General features: G+C 43.7%; 1 protein-coding gene across 1 annotated transcript in view; it reads left to right on the forward strand.

Moving 5' to 3' along the window:
* Positions 1 to 376: 376 nt before the first annotated feature.
* Positions 377 to 25,270, forward strand: part of STAG3 (stromal antigen 3) — a 32,857-nt gene continuing 7,963 nt past the window's right edge. The window contains exons 1-29 of the mRNA XM_045541411.1: positions 377 to 465; positions 1,570 to 1,755; positions 2,797 to 2,899; positions 3,738 to 3,854; positions 8,873 to 8,969; positions 9,675 to 9,751; positions 10,043 to 10,247; positions 10,672 to 10,823; positions 16,249 to 16,322; positions 17,489 to 17,612; positions 18,061 to 18,159; positions 18,371 to 18,450; positions 19,082 to 19,189; positions 19,431 to 19,545; positions 19,707 to 19,812; positions 19,987 to 20,090; positions 20,358 to 20,450; positions 20,579 to 20,668; positions 20,923 to 21,123; positions 21,238 to 21,308; positions 21,413 to 21,500; positions 21,992 to 22,072; positions 22,155 to 22,247; positions 22,367 to 22,535; positions 22,649 to 22,785; positions 23,575 to 23,676; positions 24,477 to 24,625; positions 24,829 to 24,957; positions 25,054 to 25,211. Of these exons, the coding sequence (XP_045397367.1) occupies positions 1,580 to 1,755; positions 2,797 to 2,899; positions 3,738 to 3,854; positions 8,873 to 8,969; positions 9,675 to 9,751; positions 10,043 to 10,247; positions 10,672 to 10,823; positions 16,249 to 16,322; positions 17,489 to 17,612; positions 18,061 to 18,159; positions 18,371 to 18,450; positions 19,082 to 19,189; positions 19,431 to 19,545; positions 19,707 to 19,812; positions 19,987 to 20,090; positions 20,358 to 20,450; positions 20,579 to 20,668; positions 20,923 to 21,123; positions 21,238 to 21,308; positions 21,413 to 21,500; positions 21,992 to 22,072; positions 22,155 to 22,247; positions 22,367 to 22,535; positions 22,649 to 22,785; positions 23,575 to 23,676; positions 24,477 to 24,625; positions 24,829 to 24,957; positions 25,054 to 25,211 (3,298 nt within the window). The 5' untranslated portion in view covers positions 377 to 465; positions 1,570 to 1,579. The remainder of the gene's footprint in view (positions 466 to 1,569; positions 1,756 to 2,796; positions 2,900 to 3,737; positions 3,855 to 8,872; positions 8,970 to 9,674; positions 9,752 to 10,042; positions 10,248 to 10,671; positions 10,824 to 16,248; positions 16,323 to 17,488; positions 17,613 to 18,060; positions 18,160 to 18,370; positions 18,451 to 19,081; positions 19,190 to 19,430; positions 19,546 to 19,706; positions 19,813 to 19,986; positions 20,091 to 20,357; positions 20,451 to 20,578; positions 20,669 to 20,922; positions 21,124 to 21,237; positions 21,309 to 21,412; positions 21,501 to 21,991; positions 22,073 to 22,154; positions 22,248 to 22,366; positions 22,536 to 22,648; positions 22,786 to 23,574; positions 23,677 to 24,476; positions 24,626 to 24,828; positions 24,958 to 25,053; positions 25,212 to 25,270) is intronic.

Here is a 25,270-nt window from a genome sequence, read left to right on the forward strand (position 1 = left end):
GGTTGTTCGTGTCGGGGCGTGGTCTTTGTTGGGGGGCGTGGCTATGCCGCTCAGAAGGCAGGGCCTGGGTGAAACCCAGCCTATGGCAGTTGAGAAGCCAGATTGAAGGGACTTCTGCTTGTCTCGTCCGAAGCCCGCTCAATGCAGAGGGAAATTGGGGGTGGAGCACGGCTGAAGCTGGCGGCCCGCGCGCCTGCGCCCACGTGACAGGACCGCACGCTCTGGAGCTCGCGGCCGCACGAGGCTGTGGGGCTGTGTGACTGGAACGTGGTGAGCACGAGCTACCACACTCCCAAGCCTCGCGACAATTTCCAGCCCTGGGGCGAGCCGTTGGGTTTGAGCCTGCGCACAGCGTGCCTCGTGCCTTCCCGCGTTTTTCTGGGCTTTTCCGCCACCGGAAGGGAAGCGGCAGGGCGGGCTCCTGTGCCGAAAGTGGGGTGACCACAGACACCTGAGGGACCTGAGGCGGTGACCTTTCCTGAACCCTGCTCGGCCAGAAGTCGCTCTTCCAGGCGCTGACAGTGAGGCTCCCTTTTGACCCAAGAATCCTTCCCCCACCCTCCCGGCCCTGGCACGAGGAGCCTCCCCGGTCCCTGCCTCAGTGGCCTCCCCAGCAGAGCCCGAGGATCCCAGCCCCAGGCTCCGAGAGACTGGTAGTTCACTCTCTTAAGCGGTTGGAAGGCTCCTCAGCCCAAAGAAGCTTACCCCCGCCAGGTGTAGATAGCACCTTCTAGAAAAATAGAGGAAGCACACACCTGCGGTTACTCCTTCAGCGTTTCCGGCCCCGTTCCAGTGGTGCCTCCACCCCCAAGTCGTTCAGAGCTTCCCATTCCGTTCCATGTGGAATCAGGTCCTAGCGTTATAGAAATGACAGTCTGGAATCTTTTCTTTCTTTCTTTCTTTCTTTTTTTTTTTTTTTGAGACAGAGTCTCACTCTGTTGCTCGGGCTAGAGTGCCGTGGTGTCAGCCCAGCTCACAGCAACCTCAAACTCCTGGGCTCAAGCATTCCTTCTGCCTCAGCCTCCCGAGTAGCTGGGACTACAGGAATGCGCCACCATGCCCGGCTAATTTTTTTTTTTCTATATGTTTTTAGTTGTTCAGCTAATTTCTTTCTATTTTTAGTAGAGACGGGTCTCGCTCTTGCTCAGGCTGGTCTGGAACTCCTGAGCTCAAGCAATCCTCCGGCCTCAGCCTCTCAGAGCGCTAGGATTACAGGCGTGAGCCACCGCGCCTGGCCGCCTTTTTCTTTTTAAATGCATGAGCCAAATTTTCTTGCGGCGGGCAATTTACGCTTCAGAAGCTTCTAAAGAGGGGTGTGTGTGAAGCTGCCCTGGTGTGTGCCTTACTCGGTTCTTGGAGAGCAACAGGAAACTCGCTGCCCTGTTTCTGGGGTTGTGGTGTTTTTAATCCCTCGATGCCTTAGGTCAACTCTTTGTCTTATTTTTTGGTGGTTTCCCCCTGCCCCCTCTCCCGCGTTCCAGAGTAGTTCCCTTGGAAAGAAAGTCATTGGTCAGGGCTGGGGGGGTGGACCAGTGGTGGGTAGGAGCCTTTTCCTGTCTCTTTCCCTAGCTGGATCGCCATGCCTACCCTGCGCTCCTCCTCCTCCTCCCGGCTCCATAGCTCCTCTTCCCCAAGCAGTGTGTCCTCCCCACTGCGAAGAGCTGCGGGAGGTGCCCAGAGGGCCTTGTCTGCATCTTCTAGTTCCCCCGCCAATGTGCCCTGTGATGACAGGGACTCAGAGCATGCTTCAGAGAGGTGAGTGGAGTTGATGAGAAGTCGTTGCATTGTGTAGCTACCTCCTGTGTCCTCGGCAGCTTTCCCCTCTGTCATTTTCCTGCATTGATGGTAATATGCGTGGAACTGTATGAAAACATCAGAAATGTTATATTGGTTCAGAACAGTGACACCGCCCCCTCAACCTACAGGTTTTGTTTTCGAAGCCTCTACACGTTGTAGAAATCAAGAATAGTATGTACTGTCGTGAATCCATCGGTCATCTTGTCTAAACCTTTCTTGAACACATTTCTATGTTCAGCATGTACAACCTCTGGTGGGGGCTGGGAGGTGGGCGATGGGGAAGTAAAGAGTCCCTTATTTTGTTGCCTGACAAATTGTATATACTTTTAAGTTGGTGTCCTTTGGTTCTCTTATTTGGGATTTTGTAAACAGGTGTGTCTATCTTTATATATTAATGTATATGAGTTTATTCTGTGGAGGTTATGATAATATATCATTTTTTTTAATCTTTCCAGGACAAAAACTAATCTCATAAAAGATCTGCTTTATCCCCTGATTATTTTAATTGGCCTTCTCTGAATCATTTTTGTTTCTGTTAGTGCTACTGCTGGGGACCAGATTATATCAATGTTATAAACTTCACTCTAATAAGACATGTGGTTATGTTTCAAGGGGTGAAATTTACTTCCAGGTACATATTAATCTCCTGTTTTTGCATGAGTCATACATGACTTCCCAAGCCATGCTTATTTTTTTCCACATTGAGCAGTGACCTCTTTGCCTGCTTAACTACCATTTGATTCTCGTATTGAGAGAATATTAGGAAGGGTTGTGTTTCACCCACCTCAGTTCTTCACCTCCATTGCTTTCACAGGAGAGTTTTCCTTTAAGACGTTGTCCTTACTTTCTAGTAACCGTAAGCTCATCTTATCTTAAAATCTGAGAATGTTTTTCTCATAGAGAATGGGGTACAGCTAGAGACAAAGAGAAATTATAATTCATTAACCCTTTACATAGAGGGAATGGGATGGTTGTATTTAAGGAGAACCTACCTCATAGGAATAGTGACTCTGTGTCCGCTGATGAAGACAGTGACTTTGAAGACAGCTTGAGGCGCAGTGTGAAGAAGAGAACAGCAAAACGACCACTCAAAACAACCCCAGTGAGTTAGTTTTGTTTTCTTTTTGAATCTGGTGTGGGAAGCGGCAAAAGAAAAACCTGGAAGAGGCTCAGGTGATATGGTTAATGGAAAGAAAGGACTTACAGAGCATTAAGGGACAGAAGTAGGAAGAAGACAAATTTTGAAGAGAAAAGAATAAGAGAAGAGGGCATTAGGATCTAAAGGTACAGGAGTGGGACTCAGGTCTTTTTAAAAGGAAAAAAGGAGTAATAAAGTTCACAACATAGAATCAGTTATTCCTGGAAAGAGTTGGAACCCATTCTACTAAGTGAAGTATCCCAAGAATGGAAAAATAAGCACCACATGTACTCACCATCAAATTGGTTTCACTGATAATCACCTAAGAGCACATTTGGGAATAACATTGATCGGGTGTCAGGCAGATGTGGGTGAGGGAGGGGATGGGTGTATACATACATAATGAGTGCGATGTGCACTGTCTAGGGGATGGACACGTTTGACTCTCTGACTCATGGGGGGGGCAAGGGCAATATACATAACCTAAACTTTTGTATCCCCGCAATATGCTGAAATAAGAATAAAAAAAATTTGATTTGAGGGAGCAGTTTTAGGAGGTGCCATTGTGAAGGCAGCCTTGTACTCCCTCTGCTAAGTCTTTCACAATATTTTATGTAAAATATGATGCTTTGTGAAAATAAAACATTTTATAAGAAAAAAAATCAGTTATTTCAGGTCTTAGTTCGGTACTCAAACTCTGCTGTGGAATTGGCAGCTTAAGCCTACTTATGTAATAATGATAAGATCAAGTGTTAATGTCACTTTCACTTTTTCAAATTTCTGGTGTTTTTATACTTACTAGATGGCAAAACACCCTAAGAAGGAGTCCGGAATGGTACGTGGTCATGGCTGGAAAGAGTCAGAGCCACCAGCCAACAATCTCTTTGATGCTGTGAAAACTGCCAAAAGTGACATGCAGGTAAAGCAGTATGTCTCACCTCTGTTTCTCTTGATATCATCTCACCCTTTGTAAGGTGGAAAGATAAGGACAAGTGTCTACACACTTAATTTGATATGGACATTTTAGTGAGCATAACCTGTATCAAGAAAGGTAAGACCATGAATCAATCCCTGGAGTGATATAAGGGACACTTTGGATAAGAATGTTCTTTTCCTAAAAATATCACAGAACAGAAGCGATTCTGCCTTTATTGATTGATGAAGGAGACCAGAAGAGGCATTGGACGACCGAGGAAGGAAGCTTGGATATGGGTGGCACCTTTTTTTACCCTTGTCATTTATTAGCTCCGCCTTGACAATTATACCTAATTCTTTTTTCTCCTCCCCATATTTCATTTTCTATAATTGCAGTTCTGTTACCCAAAAGTGTTTAAAGCTTATATGTAGCTTAAAAAGTAAAAATGATCACCCAAATCTCTAGCCCTACCTCAAGACATGAGGTAAGCCGTTGGTGTATCTTCTTCCACCATACCTCACAGTCCCCTTACCACCCAGAGATAACCACTAGAGTGAATTTTTGATAATTATTCTCTTTGTCTTTTATTATGGTGTTAATCACCAATGAATGTGTACTTTAATTTATATAAATGAATCTATTCTTTAGTCTTCTGCGACTTAATTATTTCAGTTAGCATTGTTTGAGGTTTACCCACATTGATATGTAATATAGATTTTTATAGTTTTTGGAAATATATTTTAAAATTTCAAACATAAGGAATTTTGCTAGTTATAATTTTGTTATTTGATTTCTTTCCTCTTTCCCCTCTCCTCTCCTCTTTTTCCTTTTTCCTTTCCCCTCCCTTCCCCTCCCCTCTCCTCCTGGACATAATGGCAGTGGCATGAACATAGCTCAATGAAATCTCAAACTCCTGAGCTCGTGCAATCTTCCTGCCTCAGCCTCCCAGGTAGCAGGCACATGCCACCATGCCCAGCTAATTTTTCTATTTTTTTGTAGAGACGAGGTCTTGCTGTGTTGCCTCCTGAAGTGCTAAGATTACAGGCATGAGCCGTTGCACTGGGCCTTGTTATTTGATTTCTGATTTAATGCATTGTAGTCAGAGAATGTGGTCTTTGAACTTTATGGAGACTTAGCTTTATGACCTAGTGTTCAGTCAGTTTCCAAAACTGTTGCACAGGTGCTTGAAGAGGATGTGTGTTTGACAGTTATGGAGTACAGTGTTCTCTTGGGTGAGATCGAAAGTGTTAAATGTGATACTAATATGATATTTCTGTTTTTGTATGTTTGATATATCAGTTACAGAGAGAGGTGTGTTAAAATCCATGAAGATGACGTTTTCATTTACTCCATTTGTATTCAAGCCCATATTTGCCTTAAATATTTTAAAGCTTTGTTATTTGCATTTGGGTTTAGAATGGTTATAGCTTCCTGGTAAATCAAACTGTTTATTGTTACATACTGACCCTTTTTCAAAAATAATGTTTTTTAATAGTAATGTATCTGTTAATATATGAACTTTATTTTTGGTTAATATTTGACTGGTCTCCATTTTTTTACTTTCAATCTTTTTGTGTATGTTTGAGGTCTATTACATATAGCTTATATCTGGATTATGTTCTTTAGTCCATTCTACCAATCTGTTCTTTAGAGATTTTATTTGTTTGTAAATAAAATACTGATATATTTAGATTTATTTCTTACATTATGTGCTTCACTTTATCTTGCCTTTTCTTTTTTCCCTTTGCTTGCTTGTTTTTGGATTTCTGTCTTCTGCAAGGACCCAAGGACATTTTAACTCTAATTGTCCCTTCCAACTTACATGCAGTTGTACATTGTTTTAGTTCTGTCTATTCTCCTTCCTTCCCCAACAAATTAGACCTTACTGTTTTATACAGTTTGTTTATACTCATCTACATATTTACCATTTTCCGTATTCATTCCTTCTTGAATCTCAAATTTTGCATATAGAATCATTCTTTCTATCCTTCAAATTTTCCTTTAGATGGTTTATTAATAAATTCTTCCAGTTTTTGCATGTATAAAAATATCTTTTACTCTTGTCCTTGAAAGATAGTTTTCTGGATATGGAATTCTTTTTTTTTTTTTTTTTTTTTTTTGAGACGGAGTCTCGCTTTGTTGCCTGGGCTAGAGTGAGTGCCGTGGCGTCAGCCTAGCTCACAGCAACCTCAAACTCCTGGGCTTAAGTGATCCTACTGCCTCAGCCTCCCGAGTAGCTGGGACTACAGGCATGCGCCACCATGCCCAGCTAATTTTTTCTATGTAGATTTTTAGCTGTCCAAATCATTTCTTTCTATTTTTAGTAGAGACAGGGTCTCACTCTTGCTCAGGCTGGTCTCGAACTCCTGACCTCGAGCGATCCACCCGCCTCGGCCTCCCAGAGTGCTAGGATTACAGACGTGAGCCACCGCGCCCGGCCTGGGTATGGAATTCTAAGATGACATCTTTTCCCCCAGCAGATTTAAGAGATTATTCTATTACCTTCCACCTTCCCTTATTGCTGCTGAAAATGATCTATCAGTCTAATTTAGCGCTGTCCAATACAACATTTTCTAATGTTGAAAATGTTTTATATCAGCATCTACTACAGTATCCACTAGCCACATGTGACTGTTGAGCCCTTGAAATGTGGTTGGTGGACTGAGGAACTGGATTTTAAATTTTTACTTGATTTAATTTTTTTATAGGGACGGGCTCTCAATATGTTGCTCAGGCTGGTCTCCCACTCCTGTCCTCAAGTGATCCTCCCACCTCAGCCTCCCAAAGTGCTAGAACTCATGCCTGGCCTGACTTAATTTTAATACCCACATATGGCTAGAGGCTAATGTATGTGTGCAGATCTTGTTTGTAAATGTTTTAGTTTGTAAGTATTAAATGCACATTCTTTGTAAGTAATCTCTTTTTTGCTTTGACTGTTTTCAAGACTTTTTTTACTGTTGTTCTGATGTTATAAGGATGTGTATAGTTGTAAATTCCCTTTTTATTTGTCATATTTGAGATCCATTAGCTTCCTAACTCTGGATTGGTGTTTTTCAACAAGTATGATGGAAAATTCTTTTTAAATACTGCCTCCTTCTCATTTTATTATCTTCTGGAATTCAGTTGGACATCATTAGAGCTGCTCACTTTATTCTGTCTGTCTCTCTTTTTTTAAAGAGATGAAGTCTTACTCTATCACCCAGGCTTGAGTGCAGTGGCATCATCATAGCTCACTGCAACCTTGAACATCATTTTTTTTTTCTTTTTCTTTTTTTTTTTTTTGTAAATAGAGACGGGGTGTTGCTCTTGCTCAGGCTGGTCTCGACTCCTGAGCTCAAACAATCTGCCTGCCTCGGCCTCCCAAGTGCTAGGATTACAGGAGTGAGCCACCGCACCTGGCCAACCTTGAACATCTTGGCTCAGGTGATCCTCTCACCTTAACCTCCCAAGTAGCGGGACTACAGGTGCACGCCACTGCACCCAGCTAATTGTTTTATATTTTGTATATACAGGGTCTCGCTATGTTGCCAGGCTGGTCTTAAACTCCTGTGCTCAAGCAGTCCTCCTGTTTCGGCCTCCCAAAGTGCTGGGATTTACAGGTGTGAGCTACCATGCCCAGCCTTCATGTGTCTTAATATATCTTTCATTATTTTCACCCGCCAGTCTCTCTGGGCTGCATTTTGGATAATTTCCTTGACTCAACTTCCAGTTCACTCATCTTCTGTTCTGCTGTGTCCAGTCTGCTTTTAATCCTTCCATTGAATTTTAAAATTTTGTTTATTCTTCACTTCTGTAAATTTTATTTGGCCCATTTTCAAATTTGAGTGTTCTTTGCTTCTACTTTCAGACGTTTCTTTTATTTCTTTAATTGTATTAAACATGGTCATTTTATAGTCTGTGATAGCTTTATTGTCTAGCTTTGTGAGTATAATTATGCCGTTAATGCTTTGTTTCTTTATATATTTTACTGGGTTTTACTGTGAGCCGCTTATTCTGCCTGGTGCTCTATGTGTTGGAATTCTTTGGGGCCTAGGCTAAAGGTGGGGTTTTTTTTGCACCCCTCTCCCCAAAAAGTGGGTTTTTAAGGGAGGAATTTGCATTTACTTCTGGCAGTTGCCTGGGGATACTCCAGATTCACTTTTAATTAAATTCTCTGATTGAGATTATTCTGATCATATAGGTAGTGTGACTCTTGACTGCAAATCCAGACATGAGGGCTAGATATGGTTATGAATTCCCAAGGTGGAATTCCTTTTTCCCATTCACCCACACTAAGATCATAACAAGCTAGTTTTCTTGCTATCCTTGTCTGCCCTGTAGGTTTATTTTTCATTCTTGTTTCCTTGAGGATGTGACTCTTTGCAGGACCCAGCTTTATTGTAGCCACCTCATCTTTAACTACTCTTAGAAAGACTTTAGGCTCTATCTCTTGTACTCTCCACTCCATGCAGGCATCCTGACACAAAGTCAGGGTCCCCAGGGTTTAATGAAACCCTCAGGGCAAAAGTCAGCTTGCTTACCTCCCAGGGTACCTTCACCTGATTTTTGGCCTATATGGAATTCTACCTTTCAGCAATACATTTTAAAAGATGTTTTGAATAGTGTGTCAATTTATTTATTTTAGAGATGGGGTCTTTCTCTATTGCCCTGGCTGGAGTGCAGTGGCACAGTCATAGCTCTCTGTAGCCTTAAACCTCCAGGCTGAAGTGATACTCCCGCCTCAGCCTCCCAAGTAGCTGGGACTACAGGCACATGACACCATACCTGGCTAATTTTTTTAAAAACACTTTTTATAGAGACAGGGTTTCACTGTATTGCCCAGGCTGGTCTCGAACTCCTGGGTCAAGCAATCCTTCCACCACAGCCTCCTGAGTAGCTGGATTACAGGCGTAAGCCATAGCATCTGGCTCTGTTTTTAATATTTTAATCAGAAGTTCAGATACATCAGTTGGGAAGATCATACAGAATTTATATTCTGTCACATTGCCAGAAATAGAAATCATCCACATTTTTTTCCCTAGTCTTTGATAGATGAGTGGCTGGATAACTACAAGCAAGACCAGGATGCGGGATTCCTGGAGCTAATTAACTTTTTCATCCGATCTTGTGGATGTAAAGGTGAGGAAACTCCTTTCCCTTTCTAATCCCCAGTCTTTTGCTCCAATGTTGTGAAATTCTTACTGCATTTACATGAGGATTAGACATTTCCTAAGTAAAAGGAGAAGGTAAAGCATCAGAAAAGTTTAACCTATTTAACATTTTTCATTGGTAGATAAAGGAAGTGGTCCAGGAGGGAACTATGTTCGTTGGAGTTAAGGCCCTTTGGGGAAAAATAACTAATCATGCATATATGATGATAATGATATTCACAAATTTGAAAATGGACTGTCAGGCACCCTTTGGTCTTTCCAAATGAAATAATCTTTTATTTTCTCAGCCACTTTGCCCATATTTCTCTGAAACTGTGGTGCCCCCAGATCTCCAGATGCCATGGCTTAATTTATTAAGGCAGATAGTCTCAGTCAGGTTGTATTATATAAGAATCCAGCATCTGTCCTAGTTTTATTTGTTTTTTGTTGGGTTATCTATTTAAACCACAATTTTCTACTGCTTGATTCCTTTGGGTTATCCAGAGAAGTTGTCTTATAGCAGACACACAATTTGGTTAGTGGCAGACTTATGACATGACTAGGATTCAGGTTTTCTGATTCTCCACCTAAGCTCTTTTAAATATGTTCTCTTTCTCTTTTTTACATGTGTCTGTAAATAATCACAGTGTCCTGTTATTTTCCTTATAAACTCCTTATCTTCTTCATTCTTCAGGCACTGTGACCCCTGAGATGTTCACAAAGATGTCCAACTCAGAGATCATCCAGCACCTAACAGAACAGTTTAATGAGGTGGAGGAAGATGACCAGGATCCTCTTGCCACTCTTATTTTAAAACACAAGGCCTATTACCCCGTTATATCTGGTTCTTGGAAATAGAGTTGCTTTTAGGAGGAGGAGTTCAATCTCTTGGGGGTAAAAGGGACTCTTAGATATTACTTGAATATGCCTCTAAAGTTGGGGAGAATAACAGGAAATGAGGTATAACAGGGATACATTTTTACTATACTGTTGATATCTAAGCCCCTATGGCTTAATGGACCTGGTAATAACTTGCCATTCTTTTCATAAACCTTTCTGTAGGACTCAGGGGAGTACCCCCTGACAGCTCCAGGTCCATCCTGGAAGAAGTTCCACGGCAGCTTCTGTGAATTTGTGAGGACGTTGGTCTATCAATGCCAGTACAGCCTCCTCTATGATGGCTTTCCTATGGACAACCTCATCTCCCTTCTCACCGGCCTCTCAGACTCCCAAGTTCGTGCCTTCCGTCACACTAGCACCCTCGCTGGTGAGCACTTGTTATTACTCTGTGGGCATTCTCCTGGGGATTGGTAGAACTTTCCTCTGTTCTCCAGTCTAGATCTTCTTTCCTACCCTCATCTTAGCTCATTACTTCAAGGCCATGCACCTTTTATCCCAAACCTTAATCCAGTTTCTCACTAGTGGAATTTGGAAAAGGGGTGGATCATAGTAAGAATTGGCAGCCTTAATATTTTTCTCATAGCTCACCACTGGGACTATGCTGAGGGTTAAAGGAAGGCCAAAAGAGTTCAGAGGGAGAAAGTCTACTCCAGGACAGGCAGTCTTAGGATCTCAGGTCACCATACTCCATCTTCTCATTTTCACTGCCCTTTTCTCCTTCTATTTTAAATCTGTCCTCCCTCCTCTGACTTAAGTAATGATTTCTTTGTCTTGTTTTTTCTCACACACAGCCATGAAACTGATGACCTCCCTGGTAAGAGTTGCCCTCCAACTGAGTCTGCACAAAGACAACAATCAGCGTCAGTATGAGGCTGAACGAAACAAGGGGCCAGGGCTGAGAGCACCTGAGAGGCTGGAGAGCCTGTTGGAGAAACGAAAAGAGGTGAGGAGTGTTCCCTGCTTCTTCCCTTGCTCTTTCCCATCTTCTGTTCACTGCTACTGCAGACTTCCTGATCCGACCCCAGCGCTAGCTACTCAGTAAGGCAAAGGCCCCAAGCAACCTTTCAGATCATGAATATTGGAGTGTGGTAATAGTTTCATGGACCCATCCTGTCAGAGGTCATTGCACATTCATCTTGTTTCTGGGTTGTAGACTCAATAAATCGTGTTTAAATTAGAGTTCTCTGTAATTCCACTTTTGCTCAGTTTCCCTTTGTCAACATTCATCATCAGAAGTGTTTTAAGCACTGCACTTGCCTGTCATGGAAGGAATTAAGTTTTGACTTTCTTGTTGAGCGTGCAGTATACAAGTTAGTCTTGTACAGTGCAGGCGTACTGAAGGCCAGGCACTGACAGGGCCAAGTTTTCAAAGAATGGAAAGACAATAGGCCTCCCAGTGACTCCTGGGTTTGAATTTTGTTCTGTTTACCTACTGTCTACATGGACTTATGTAACTTCTCTAAGCTTCAGTTTCCTTTTCTTCAAAAAGGGATAATTTCACCTTTTTGTGAAGGTTAAACAAGATGATAAGTAAATTACTGAGCCTGGATCATAGTAGGTATTTGTGTTGTTTCCTTTTAAACTTACAGAAGACCACTGAAGGACATAAAGCTTCAAACAGCTGGGTCTACCATGAGACTAACACATTGATGTTTTCTCCCCACTCTCATTACTGTCTGAGACACGCCCCACCCCGTGAGGTCAGCAGGATTCACCAAGTCTAACTGTATCATTTGGCTCCTTCCCCAGCCCTCACAAAAGATCTCCATTCTACTTCCTTCATTCTCTTTTACTATTTTCATTGTTAGGTTGATCTTAAAAGCTTATGTATATTGATGAGTCTGTCCTGGATTTTAAATTATGTACACTAGTGTGAATCTTTTTTTTTTTTTTTTTTTTTTTTGCTTCTCTGGGCTCTTGCCTTATCAATTGTCATTCCCTCATTTTAGCTTTAATTTCTCCCTCCCCACTGTTTTTTTCTTTGCACTTATAAAATGTATATAGGCCCTTGACTCTTTCTTTCACTCTGCTTCCCTACGAGTTACTCTTATTTCCATCCATCCTTTTAGGGTAGTATTTCTTTACTCCCTTAATGTCCAGCTGACTGAATCCTTTTTGCTACCTAGCTCATATCCCCATTTTTCTTTGAAACTATGTGAACCAGTGACTTCCTAATTCCTAAAGCCAGTAGCCTTTCTCAATCTCCCTTTTCCAGACTTCTATAGAATTCGGTACTGATGACTCAACTTTCCCTTCTCTCCTCCTCCTACCTCCCTCCCTTCCTTCCTTTTCCTTTAAATGTGAAAACTTTCAAACACTTAGCAAAGTAGAGATACTAGAACAAAATATACACATCATCTAGATTTAACAACTAATATTTTATGTATTTGCTTCATCTCTTTTTTGCTGTTTTATCATAAATTATGGACATATTGGTGCTTCAACCCTCAAAACTTAAATATATGCTCTAAAAAACTATGTTCCTTCATAATCCTAATACCATTTTCACATCCCCAAAAATTAACGATTCCCTAATGTTTTCTAATTCCAATTCATATCTTCCTCATTTGTCCTCCAAGTGCCTTTTATATTTGATTAATTCCAACCAGGATCTAATTAAGGACTGTGTATTTGGTTGTTGTGGTTCTTAAGTCTCTCAATTTTATATGGAATATCTGCCTTTCCACCTTTTTTTCCCAATAGATTGCTTCATTGAAGAGATAGTATCAGTTGCCTTAAAGAATGATCCCTTTCCCCTTGTAATTCTGCTTCCTTGATATCTATTCTTCATGTAATCCAGGGTTTCTTAACAATGGCACTATGGACATTGGGGAATTGTCCTGTCATTGTAGGATATTTAGTAGCATCGCTGGCCTCTATCTATTAGATACCAGTAGTAGTACCCTGTCCCCCGACCAAGTTGTGACAACTGATCTTCAGACATTGCTAAATCTCCCCAAAGTAGACAAAATTGCCCCCAGTTCAGAACTACTGATACAGTTTTTTCTTCTCATTTTTGGCAGTTCTACTTCTTCTATTAAACAAACTTCATTTATTAAAAATTGGTTTTCCTAATTGTTAGTCAAAAACATATACAGGCACACTTCAGAGATACTGTGGGTTTGGTTCCAGACCACTGTGATAAAGTGAGTGACACAAAGGTTTTGGTTTCCTAGTGTATATAAAAGTTACGTTTACACCATCCTATAGTCTATTAAGTGTGCAATGGCATTATTTCTTAAGAAAACAATATATATATATCTTAATTTAAAATGCTTTATTTCTAAAGAATACTAAGGATCATCTGAGCCTTCAGTGAGTTCCAATCTTTTTGCTAGTGGAAGATTTTGCCTCAGTATGCATGGCTGCTGTCTGATCAGGGTGGCAGTTGCTGAAGGTTGGGGTGGCTGTGGCAATTTCTTAAAATAAGACAACAGTGAAGTTTCCTGCATCTGTTGACTCTTCCTTTCACAGACAATATTTCTGTAGCATGCAGTGCTGTTTTGATAGTGTCTTACCCACAGTAGAACTTCTTTTAAAACTGGAGTCAATCCTCCCAAACCCTGCTGCTGCTGTAGCAACTAAGTTTATGTAATGTTCTAAATCCTTTATTGTCATTTCAACAATGTTCACAGAATCTTTAACAGAAGTAGATTCCATTTCACAAAACCACTTTCTTTGCTTATCCATAAGAAGCAACTCTTTATTCATTGAAGTTCCAACCTGAGATTGCAGCAATTTAATCACATCTTCAAGCTCCACTTCTAATTCTAGTTCTCTTTCTGTTTCCATCACATCTGAGGAGGCTTCCTCCATTGAATTCTTGAAACCCTCAAAGTCATCCATTAGGGTTGGAGTCAACTTTTCCAAATTCCTGTTAATGTGGATATTTTGACCTCCTTCCATGAATCACAGGTGTTCTTAATGGGATCTGGAATGCTGAATACTTTCCAGAAGGTTTTTAATTGACTTTGCCCAGATCCATCAAAGGAACCACTATCTATGGCAACTAAAGTCTTATGAAATGTGTTTCTTAAATAATAAGACTTGGAAGTTGAAATTAACTCCTTGATCTATGGGTTGAAGAATGAATAGAATGTTAGAAGACATGAAAACAACATTCATCTCCTTGTACATCTCCATCAGAGCTCTTGGGTGACCATGTGCATTGTCACTGAGCAATAATATTTTGAAAGGAATCTTTTTTTCCTAAGCAGTAGGTCTCAACAGTGGGCTTAAAATATTTGGTAGGCCAGGTGAGGTGTCTCGTGCCTATAATCCTAGCACTCTGGGAGGCTGAGGCGGGAGGATCACTTGAGCCAGGAGCTTGAGACCAGCCTGAGCAAGAGCAAGACCCCGTCTCTACAAAAAATAGAAAAATTAGCCAGGCAGGGTGGTATGCACCTGTAGTCCCAGCTCCTCGGGAAGCTGAGGCAAGAGGATCACTTGAACCCAGGAGTTTGAGGTTGCAGTGAGCTATGACGATGCCACTGCACTCTAGCACGGAAGACAGAGCAAGACCCTGTCTCAAAAAGATAACAAAAACAAACAAAAAATATTCAGTAGACCATGCTTTCTACTGAATGCACAGATGTGCTGTCATCCAGGGTTTCTTGTTCCATTTATAGAGCCCAGGCAGAGATTTAGAATAATTCTTAAGGGCCCTAGGATTTTTGGAATGGTAAATGAGTATTAGCCTCAACTTAAAGTCATCAGCTGCGTTAGCCCCTAACAAGAGAGTCAGCCTGTCCTTTGAAGTTTTGAGGCCAGCTATTGACTTTTCTTCTTTAGCTATGACAGTCCCAGATGGCATCTTCTTCCAATATAAGGCTGTTTCATCTACATTGAAAATCTGTTATTTAATGTCATCGCCTTCATTGATGGGGAAGATCTTCTGGAGAACTTGCTGCAGCTTCTATATCAGCACTTACTGTTTCACCTTGCACTTTTATGTTATAGAGATAGCTTTTTTCCTTAAGCCTCATGAACAAACCTTTGTTAGCTTCAAACTTTGCTTCTGCAGCTTCCTCGCTTCTTCTTAGCCTTCATAGAATTGAAGAGAGTTAGGGCCTTCCTCTTGATTAGGCTTTGGCTTAAGGGAATGTTGTAGCTGGTTTGAACTTCTATCCAGACCACTAAAACTTTCCCACCATAAGCAGTAAGACAGTTTTGCTTTCCTATCATTCATGTGTTCACTGCAGTGGCACTTTTAATTTAATTTCTTTCAACAAATTTTCCTTTGCCTTCATAACTTGGCTGTTTGGTGCAAGAGTCCTGCTTTTGGCCTATTCTGGCTTTTTTTGTTTGTTTGTTTTTTTGGACAGTCTCACTATGTTGCCCCGGCTAGAGTGCAGTGGTATCATCTTAGCTCACTGCAACCTCAAACTCTGGGCTCAAGCCATCCTCCTGCCTCAGACTCCCAAGTAGCTGGGACAACAGGTGTGTGCCATGATGCCAGGCTAATATTTTCTATTTTTGGAAGAGATAGGGTCTCCTCTTGCTCAGGCTGGTCTCAAACTCCTGAGCTCGAGCAGTCCTCCTGCCTTGACATCCCAGAGTGCTAGGATTATAGGTGTGAGCCACTGCGCCTGGCCCTATTCTGGCTTTTTACATGCCTTCCTCACTATAAGCTTAATTATTTCTATTTTTTTATTTAAAGTGAGAGACATGTGACTATTCCTTTTAACCTGAACACTTAGAGGCCACTGTAGGGTTATTAATTGGCCTAATTTCAATATTGTTGTTTCTCATGGAATGGGGAGGCCCAATGAGAGGAAGAGGGGAATAATGGCTTGTTGGTGAAGCAGAGTATGTGCAATATTTATCAGTTAAGTTTGCTGTCTTACATTGGTGCAGTTTGTGGTTCTCCAAAAAAATTACAGTAGTAACATTAAAGATCACAGATCACCATAACAGATATCATAAGAATGAAAAACTTGGAAATATTGCGAGAATTACTGAAATGTGACAGAGACACAGAGTGAGCACATGCTGTTAGAAAACTGGTGGCAATAGAAATGTTCAACACAGAGTTGCCACAGACCTTCAATTTGTAAAAAATGCGCTATCTGTGAAGCACAATAAAATGGAGTGTGATAAAATAAGGTGTGCCTCTATAACTACCAGCTAGGGCTTCTGAAGAGTCAGAATAACCACACAAAGAGGGGACATTTTTTGGAACCCAAAGAAACCTTTGAGGCATTAGTTGACTATACAGCTTCTTCCAGAATTAGAAGGTTTAAAAGAGAGCATAGAATACCAGGGGTGTGTCCTATAATAAATAGGAAGTAGGTAGAAGCTGTACTTTTCTGTATATCTTAGGCTGTTGGGATACAAAAGAGATTGACCTGTTTTTCTCTGTCCTCCAGCTCCAAGAGCATCAAGAGGAAATTGAAGGGATGATGAATGCCCTCTTCAGGGGTGTCTTTGTACATCGGTACAGGTGAGTTAATGGGATTCTCTCATTGAAGCAGCTGGTGTTTGGTTTTGGAGTCTTTGGAAGTGACAAGCGCCCCCCCTCCAACCCCAATTATTTGGTTAGTCCCATGGCTAATGCAGCTGGAGCAAAAACTCTATCAACAAATGTTTCAGGTTAGTAGGTTTAGTTTATCTTTACCTACAGAGGATCTGCTAAGCTTTTCTGGGAGAAAATAAGAGGATAAGGCATTGCTGAGTATTCTGTTCCTCCAGCTTTGCCCAAGATCTGCCCCCACAATCTCCCTCCCCCGAAAATCTTTCTGGAGTTGGAGACTTGAGAGGATAAGAGCAGAGAACCAAAAGGTGGAGCTTTCCTGTGGAGTGTATGCAGCTGGGCAAACCTTTTCCTGGCTCACCGTGCAGGGCAGGGGAGTTTATACTGTTTAAAGAACTGGTAGAATTAGTTTAAAAGAGTATCTGTAGTTGTTTCTTACTCTTACCTAGATTTTAACATTTGCCTTTCCAGAACCTTTCAGCTGATTTAACCTTCTCTTCTTCTTTTTTTTTTTTTTTTTTTATTGTTGTTGTTTTTAGAGACAGGGTCTTGCTCTGTGGCCCAAGCTGAAGTACAGTAGCACAATCACACCTCACTGCAGCCTTCAACTCTTGGCTTCAAGCAGTCCTCCTGCCTGGCCTCATTTAACCTTTTCTTAAAGTGGAATTAAAACACACACGCATTCTTGAGACAACCATTGTTAAAAAAATAAAATGAAAACACACACAGTTTGGCCAACAGTTAAATGAACTTTGAAAATCAATTTTTAAAAAGGGTGTGGAGAATAAGGTTGTGCAAGGCTAGTTCAAGTATTTTACGGGCTGGTTACAGATAGAAAACGTTTACTAACTGGGTGCTGTGGCACGCCTGTAGTCCCAGCTACTCGAGAGGTTGAGTTGGGAGGATCCCTTGAGCCCAGGAGTTAAAGGTCAGCCTGGGCAACATAGACACACCATCTCATAAAGAAAGAAAATGTTTACTTTTATGTAATACTGGGAGGAGGAAATAAAAGGCATGGAACATGGTGTTTCATCAATAAAATAAATGCTTCAGTGAGAGGGAGCTATAGCTATCTGGTAGGATGGAAAGTGAGTTTGGAGAGAGGGTGATGAGTCACTTTGTCTCTCTGTGTGCAGGGACGTCCTTCCTGAGATCCGTGCTATCTGCATCGAGGAAATTGGGTGTTGGATGCAGAGCTACAGTACCTCTTTCCTCACTGACAGCTATTTAAAATATATTGGCTGGACCCTGCATGATAAGGTGGGAGTTGAGTTGAGTCAGTCTCCTGTTCCCCTCATTCTCTGCCTGCCCTAGGACCTTCACATTTTCCTGGTCCTGCCACTTAGGTATTTTACCTAATGAGCAGTGATCAACCCATCAAAACACTGCACCTCAAAACTCAAAAGAAAGACATATTCAGGAGCTGAAATGCCTCAAAACCTGAGGTTGGAGGAGAAAGACTTTACCATGAAAGAAAGTTACTGATGAATTGGTAATAACAAGTGCTAGATGGTGGCCTGTTCATCATGAGTGGTAAATTCTGCTGTGATTCTTTTGTTTTTTCAAGTAGAAAGATAGCTGTTCATTGTCTCTGACATCTCAGAGTCCTCAGTATAGAGGACACCCAGGCCCAGAATGAGTGATCTAAGAGGGGAGTGGAGAAGGAGTCAGTCCCACTTCTGTTCTCCTGGTTTTCCCTCCTCAATAGCACCGGGAAGTCCGTCTGAAGTGCTTGAAGGCTCTCAAAGGGCTGTACAGCAACCGGGACCTGACTGCACGCCTGGAGCTCTTCACCAGCCGCTTTAAGGTAAAACTAGGATGGGCTCCTTTGCTTGGCTCTCTGTTGTAGTTCCTGTTTCCTCACCTCGTATCTTTCTATTTCCATTGCTCTCATACATCTTTAGCTATCCCAGCATCTGCTTCTACACCCTCTCTTTAGGAATCTGTCAAATTCTAAGAGAATGTGATGTTTTGGAATGAGTACAATGAGATAATTGAGCAATGTTCTCCTTCTATAGGACCGGATGGTTTCCATGGTCATGGACAGAGAGTACGACGTGGCAGTGGAGGCTGTCAGGTTGCTGATACTTATCCTTAAGTGAGTCCTGGGAAGTAGGGGGGCAAGCATCTCAGACTTTTGCTTTTCCAGCATCAGGCAGGTCCTTCCAGAGTCCTGTCTCTGCACGTATCATAGGTTGACTCTTCCTTACAAGCAGGTTGAAAGATAAAGGTCATTCCTGAGTTGCAGCGTCTTGAGGGTGAAAGTGTTTCTATCTTCTCTAACTCTCTACATTCTGTCTTCTAATCTTCATTTAAAAGTTCTTTGTGAGTTATAGCCTCGTTTTTTTGCTGTTGTTATTTTAGGAGATGAGGTCTTTCTCTGTTGCCCAGGCTGGAGTGAAGTGGCATCATCATAGCCCACTGCAGCTCGAACTCCTGGGCTCAAGCTATACTTCTGCTTCAGCCTCCTCATAGCTGGGACTACTGGCATGCATCACACCCAGCTAATTTTTTATTTTTGTAGAGATGATTTAATATTGCCCAGGCTGGTCTCAAACTCCTGGACTCCAGTGATCTTCCTTCCTTGGCCTCCCAAAGTGCTGGGATTACAGGCATGAGCCACCACACCCAGCCTATACTTGATGTTTTTGCCAATTTTTATTTCTAGACTTGGTTATCTAGAAGGCAACATCCATATCTACACGCTCTTTCTGCTTTTCCATGGGCAGGAACATGGAAGGGATGCTGACGGACCCAGACTGTGAAAGCATCTATCCTGTTGTGTATGCCTCTAATCGAGCCCTGGCCTCTGCTGCGGGAGAGTTTCTGTACTGGAAGTGAGTGGGGCTCTTTCTGTGCTCTTTAACACCATCCTCTGCCATTTTCTCTCCCTCATCTGCCGCTGCTCTGCCTCAGGACTCCCCATACCTGTGAAAGTCTCTCTGGTGTCTCCTTTCTTTTTTCAACTCCTTGGGGCTTTCCTTTATCATCTCCTTAGCTGTTTCTTCCCTCCATGATGATCATTGCAATCCTTATTTCCTCCCATTCTGTGCCCTTTCCTCATGTCCGTTCCATTAGGCTCTTCTATCCTGAGTGTGAGACAGGAACAGTGGGTAAAAGAGAGCGACGCCGAAGCCCACGCGCCCGGAGGACTTTCTTCCACCTTCTGCTTTCCTTCTTTGTGGAGAGTGAGGTGACATATGGGAAGATGAGGTTTGGCTGTTGTGTGTAAGACCTACAAGTAGAAAAGATGGGGTCGGGCACTATAGAAAGGAGAGCCATGTTTAATCAACAACCACTTGCTAGAGTATTTGAATGTGGCACTGACAACTTACCATGCACCCTCTTCTGCAGCTCCATGACCATGCGGCTTACTTAGTAGACAGCCTGTGGGACTGTGCAGGGTCTCAGCTGAAGGACTGGGAGAGTCTGACAAGCCTGCTACTGGAGAAGGACCAGAGTGCGTGCCACATGGTAGCTGGGGGACAGGGACTTCTCACCTCCTAGTGTGAAACCAGGAGAGATTTCTTTTCTGACCTGTAAAAGGCAACAGAGGTAGCTTGGGTTGGGGGGATTTGGAGAAGGAAGGTGGCTAATCTGTGACTCTGTGTTTTTGATCCTCCTGCCAATCCAGACCTAGGCGACGTGCAGGAGAGCACGCTGATAGAAATCCTCGTGTCCAGTGCCCGGCAAGCTTCAGAAGGTCACCCGCCCGTTGGGCGAGTCACTGGGAGAAAGGTACGGCGAGAGAGGTGGGCTGGGTAGGTAAGCAGTGTTAATCCAGATAGGTCTTGTGCATCGTTATCCTCCAGCCCTGGGTCAGGGTGGTCCTTCTGCCCCTCAAAGAATTCCATTTCCAGAAAAAAGAAATCTGAAGGGAGCTGCCGAATTCTTTTTTCCTTCCTGAGCAGATAAGGTCGTGCAGAGGAGGGTTGCACATACACATCCTCTGGCCCAGTATGTCTCTGCACTTTATTCCTACCTTCAAAGTGACTCTAATTGTAGGGCTTAACCCTTAAAGAACGCAAGACCCAAGCTGATGACAAAGTGAAGCTGACTGAGCACCTCATTCCCCTGCTACCACAGCTCCTGGCCAAGGTAGTGCTGCCCCACCATTGACCATCAAGGCATGAGCAATGAAAGGACATGGCCTCTGATGAGGGATGGGAGTAGGAATTAGCAACATGTTAGCTAATAATGAGCCCTTCCTCTCACAACTGTCACAGTTCTCAGCTGATGCAGAGAAGGTCACGCCCTTGCTCCAGCTTCTCAACTACTTTGACCTCAACATCTACTGCACTGGCCGCTTGGAGAAGGTGAGGAGGCAGGAAGATACATTTCCTATACCTTGTGGCTTGCCTGCTAGGTCCAAAGGTTCTACTACCAGTATCTGGTTCTTTTCAGGAACCTGGATTGCAGAAAAATCAATAAGCCTTTTCTTCTTTAGGCATCATCATCCTTGAAATTTAATGCTTTGAACCCTATTCCTTATCTGCCAAGCTCTACTCCCCTCCAGAAGAGTTGTCCTAACCCCTGACCCTTGTCATTTTCTATCTTTCTTCCCTTTTAGCACCTGGAGCTGTTCTTGCAGCAACTCCAGGAGGTGGTGGTGAAGCATGCAGAGCCAGCTGTGCTTGAGGCAGGAGCTCACGCCCTCTACCTGCTCTGTAATCCTGAGTTCACTTTCTTTAGCCGGGTGGACTTTGCTCGCAGCCAACTGGTGGATCTGCTGACCGACCGCTTCCAGCAGGAACTTGAAGAGCTGCTGCAGGTAGGAGCTGCATGAACAACAGGACAACCCAAATGAGGGAGAGGGCCACAGGCAGGCAATGTGGATCAGGGAGTTCTTGAGAAAATCCTGTTGTGGACCTTCTTTCTTCCTCAGTCATCCTTCCTAGATGAGGATGAGGTGTATAGTCTGGCAGCCACTCTGAAGCGTCTCTCTGCCTTCTACAAGTGAGCACCTTTCCTCCGCTTCCCTTGCCTGTTTTTGCTGGTGTCTGTGGAGTTGGCTCCCTTTGTTCTGTTCCAGTGTAACGTTTCCCTCTCTCCCTGCAAAGTGCTCATGACCTGACTCGCTGGGAGCTCTATGAGCCATGCTACCGACTCCTCCGGAAGGCTGTGGACACGGGAGAGGTTCCTCACCAGGCAGGTAGATGGGCTGGAGATATAGGGGCAGGGGAAGAGTTTCTAAAGGCCTGTGTCCTTTAAACACAAAGGTAGCCACCTCTCCTAGGTGGGTCCGGTCCCAGAGTGTGGCGTGGATACATGGAGGAAGATCAGGTGGGGGTCACTCCTTCCATTCCTTTCTTGAAAGGTAGACTGTACTTCTAGTGCCTCAAAACCGCCATCATGTCAGGTTTCCTGGGAGTCAAAGGTAACATTCAGGGATTCTAGGAAACTTAGAGTAAATTAGGGAGAGGTAGCATTTCCACCCAGTATAGAAGCCTCTGAAGATTGGTCCAGAGTATCAGTTCTTTTCCACCAGAAAAGGAATTGGGTCTCTCCCCAGATCTCCTTTTCTGTCTTCTTCACTGCTGTGTGTATGTATCTGCCCTCCTCTCCTTCTCTCTCTCTCTGTCTCCTGCCTCTCACTCTCCTGACCCAAACCTCAGTTTTCTAACATTTTGTTGTTACAGGTGACTCTGCCAGCCTTGACTCTTGTCTATTTTTCCATCCTCTGGACACTGACCCACGTTTCTGGATCAGATGCTTCCCAGGTGAGTATGGGTCTGAGAAGGGGTCATGGGAGTAGAGGAGTCTGTGTCTTCATTCCTCCCCTTCAAGCTGCTTTCCCCACAGAAGCAGCTGCTGAGTTTGAAGGGCAGAATGGTGGCCTTCTGCGAGCTCTGCCAGAGCTGCCTCTCAGATGTGGATCCCGAGATCCAGGAGCAGGTGAGCATTTACTCAAGTGGGAGCAAGTGCCCCCTCAATACCAAGGACAGATTGGCTGTGTCATTTCTACCCTAGGAAACATTCTATCCTTTTAAGCATCATTTATTTTCCCCCAACAGGCTTTTGTCTTATTGAGCGATCTGCTTCTCATCTTCAGCCCTCAGATGATTGTAGGGGGCCGTGATTTCCTTAAGCCTCTTGTCTTTTTTCCTGAAGCTACTCTCCAGTCTGAGCTGGCCAGCTTCCTCATGGACCATGTCTTCATCCAGCCTGGAGACCTGGGTAGTGGTACAGGGACTCTATACCTGGGGCTCAGGAAGGGTTTGGGGCTTGGGGTTGGCTCAGGAATAGAGGGCAGGGGCCTTCGTCTGTAATTGCATTCTGCATTTGATGTGAGCTAGGTCATTCCCAGGAGGATCATTTACAGATAGAGCAGCTGCACCAGCGGCGCCGCCTCTTGGCCGGATTCTGTAAGCTGTTGCTTTATGGGGTGCTGGAGATGGACGCAGCCTCAGATATTTTCAAACACTACAACAAGGTACAGTGAAGCCTTACACAAATAAAGGAGAGGGGACCAATTTGAGCACAGCCCTGACTACAGGCAGTGTAGCACTACACAAAGGCAGGTGAGGGCATCTGATGGTATCAAGGCTTACAGGAGAAGTAGGAGGGAAAGGCAGTAGGAGTTTAGAATAAAGGGACAAAAAAAGAGAGTAGTAAATAATTGTGGAGAAAAAGCTGTTAAGAAATTCACTGGAGGAGAAATAGCTTATTCTTCCTGTCCAGAAATGTTTTTTTTCTCCAAACCCAGTCTGTGGAATGGAGTGATACAAGAAGGAAAAAGGGATGGAAGAGGATTAGTCTTCACAAGATGCCCAGACACGAACCTCAACCCACCACCATATTGGTCTCTGTTTACTGAGCACCTGCCTATCTGCCAAGCACCGTTCTAGGCGCTAAGGACACAGCAATGAACAGACAGACTAAAGTTCCCATTTTGTGGAGCTTCTGTTCTAGTGGGGGAGAGACAAATAGTGAAGGCTCCAGTGCGGGGGCACGTGTGCACTGGCAGGCTCACTGCCCTTCTTCTCCAAGAATAGGGCTCAAGGCAGAGTTTCTTCTATTACTTATTTACCTAAACTCAGGTATCTTTTTGGTTTTATACCAATTGGTTAGAGACAAGGTCTAGTCTGAGTTTTTTTATGCTTAGATTGATGTTTCTTACCTAAGGCACTTTGGGAAGATGTGATTTGGGATGTAGAGGAAGAAACAAAACAAAATCTTTTCCAGTGGTCAAATAGTACTTTCTCCATTTCTTCTCCCTCAGTTCTATAACGACTATGGTGATATCATCAAGGAAACATTAACTAGAGCAAGACAGATTGACCGAAGTCACTGTTCCCGAATCCTGCTGTTGAGCCTAAAGCAGGTGCTTCCTTCTGCCTAGAGGGCCTCAAACCCATGATATTTCCTCCTGTAGTCCCCAACTCTCTGTCCCCCTCAGCTACTTTAAGAGCAGGAATTTTCTTATTTTGACTCCAACTTTCAATGTCAGGCTTCTTCATACCTAGCCGACATTTAGAAAGTATTTTTTTAATTGACCGGGCAGTTTCAACCCCAGCCCCACAGAAATCAGCTATCAGGATGTGGGAGCACCAATAAGGAAGTAATAGGGAATTCCTAATTATTTTTTAGTCTGTTCTGTCTCAGCCTCCCTCAGTTACTACAGATGTTTTCAGTTATTATTACAGAGCAGGGGTGAAGGTGCTCTCTGCTGCAGGGGCCAGGGATCGGGGCAGTGTCCTAGGAGTAAAGACAGTAAGGCCAGACACGGTGGCTCACGCCTATAATCCTAGCACTCTGGGAGGCTGAGGCACGAGGATCACTTGAGCTCGGGAGTTCAAGACCAGCCTGAGCAAGAACGAGACCTCGTCTCTACTACAAAATAGAAAAATTTGGATGTTATGGTGCACACCTGTAGTCCCAGCTACTCGGGAGGCTGAGGCAAGATACAGCTTTAGCCCAGGAGTTTGAGGTTGCAGTGAGCTATGGTGACACCACTGCACTCTAGCCAGGTGTCAGAGTGAGAATCTATCTCAAAAAAAAAAGTAAAAGTAGTAGATGGGGCCCAAAGCCCTTTGGAATATCTCACCAGAGAATGGAATGCTGTGCTTCTCTATTTCCACCTGTTCCTCCCTTTCCCAAATGTACCGTGCCTCCTGGACACAGTTGTACACAGAACTGCTGCAGGAACAGGGGCCCCAGGGCCTGAATGAACTTCCAGCCTTCATTGAGATGAGGGACCTAGCCCGGAGGTTTGCCTTGAGCTTTGGACCCCAGCAGCTGCAGAACCGTGACCTTGTGGTCATGCTACACAAGTAAGGAAGTATTGTTTGGAGACTGTATACAGGGAGGGCTGGGAGTGAGGTCTTGGAGGGAGGGTAAGCATGTCAAGATGGAGCAGTCAGGTTGTTGCTGGCCATGCTCCCGGAGACAAGCTAGGGTCAGGGAGAGGGTACACTTGGACGGGATGTTTCAGTGGAAAGGGACTATCTTCCTAAAATAATTCTGCCCAATTAAGGGAAGGCATCAAGTTCTCCTTGTCTGAGCTTCCTCCAGCTGGCTCCTCCGGTCAACCCCCAAATCTTGCGTTCTTAGAGCTCCTTGCAGAGTTTTCCCCCCGACTCTTCCATCAGGACAAGCAGCTGCTGTAAGTTGGTGGGTGGATACGGAGGTGGGTTAAGGAAGAAGGGGCTGGTGAGGGCCCAGTGGCCATTTTAGCCTCTTCATTCCACCTCTTTCTTAGACTGTCTTACCTGGAAAAGTGCCTGCAGCATGTCTCCCAGGCACCTGGCCGTCCCTGGGGTCCAGTCACCACCTACTGCAACTCTCTCAGCCCTGTGGAGAACACAGCAGAGGGCAGCCCTCAGGGATACCCCCGCTCCAAGAAGAGGCGCCTTGAAGGTAGAGTGCTGTGTGAGCTGCCTCTTTTATTGCCACCACTTAGATAAGCAGCAGATGGT

Source organism: Lemur catta, chromosome 2, assembly GCF_020740605.2.
Source record: "Lemur catta isolate mLemCat1 chromosome 2, mLemCat1.pri, whole genome shotgun sequence".
Taxonomy (NCBI): Eukaryota; Metazoa; Chordata; class Mammalia; order Primates; family Lemuridae; genus Lemur; species Lemur catta.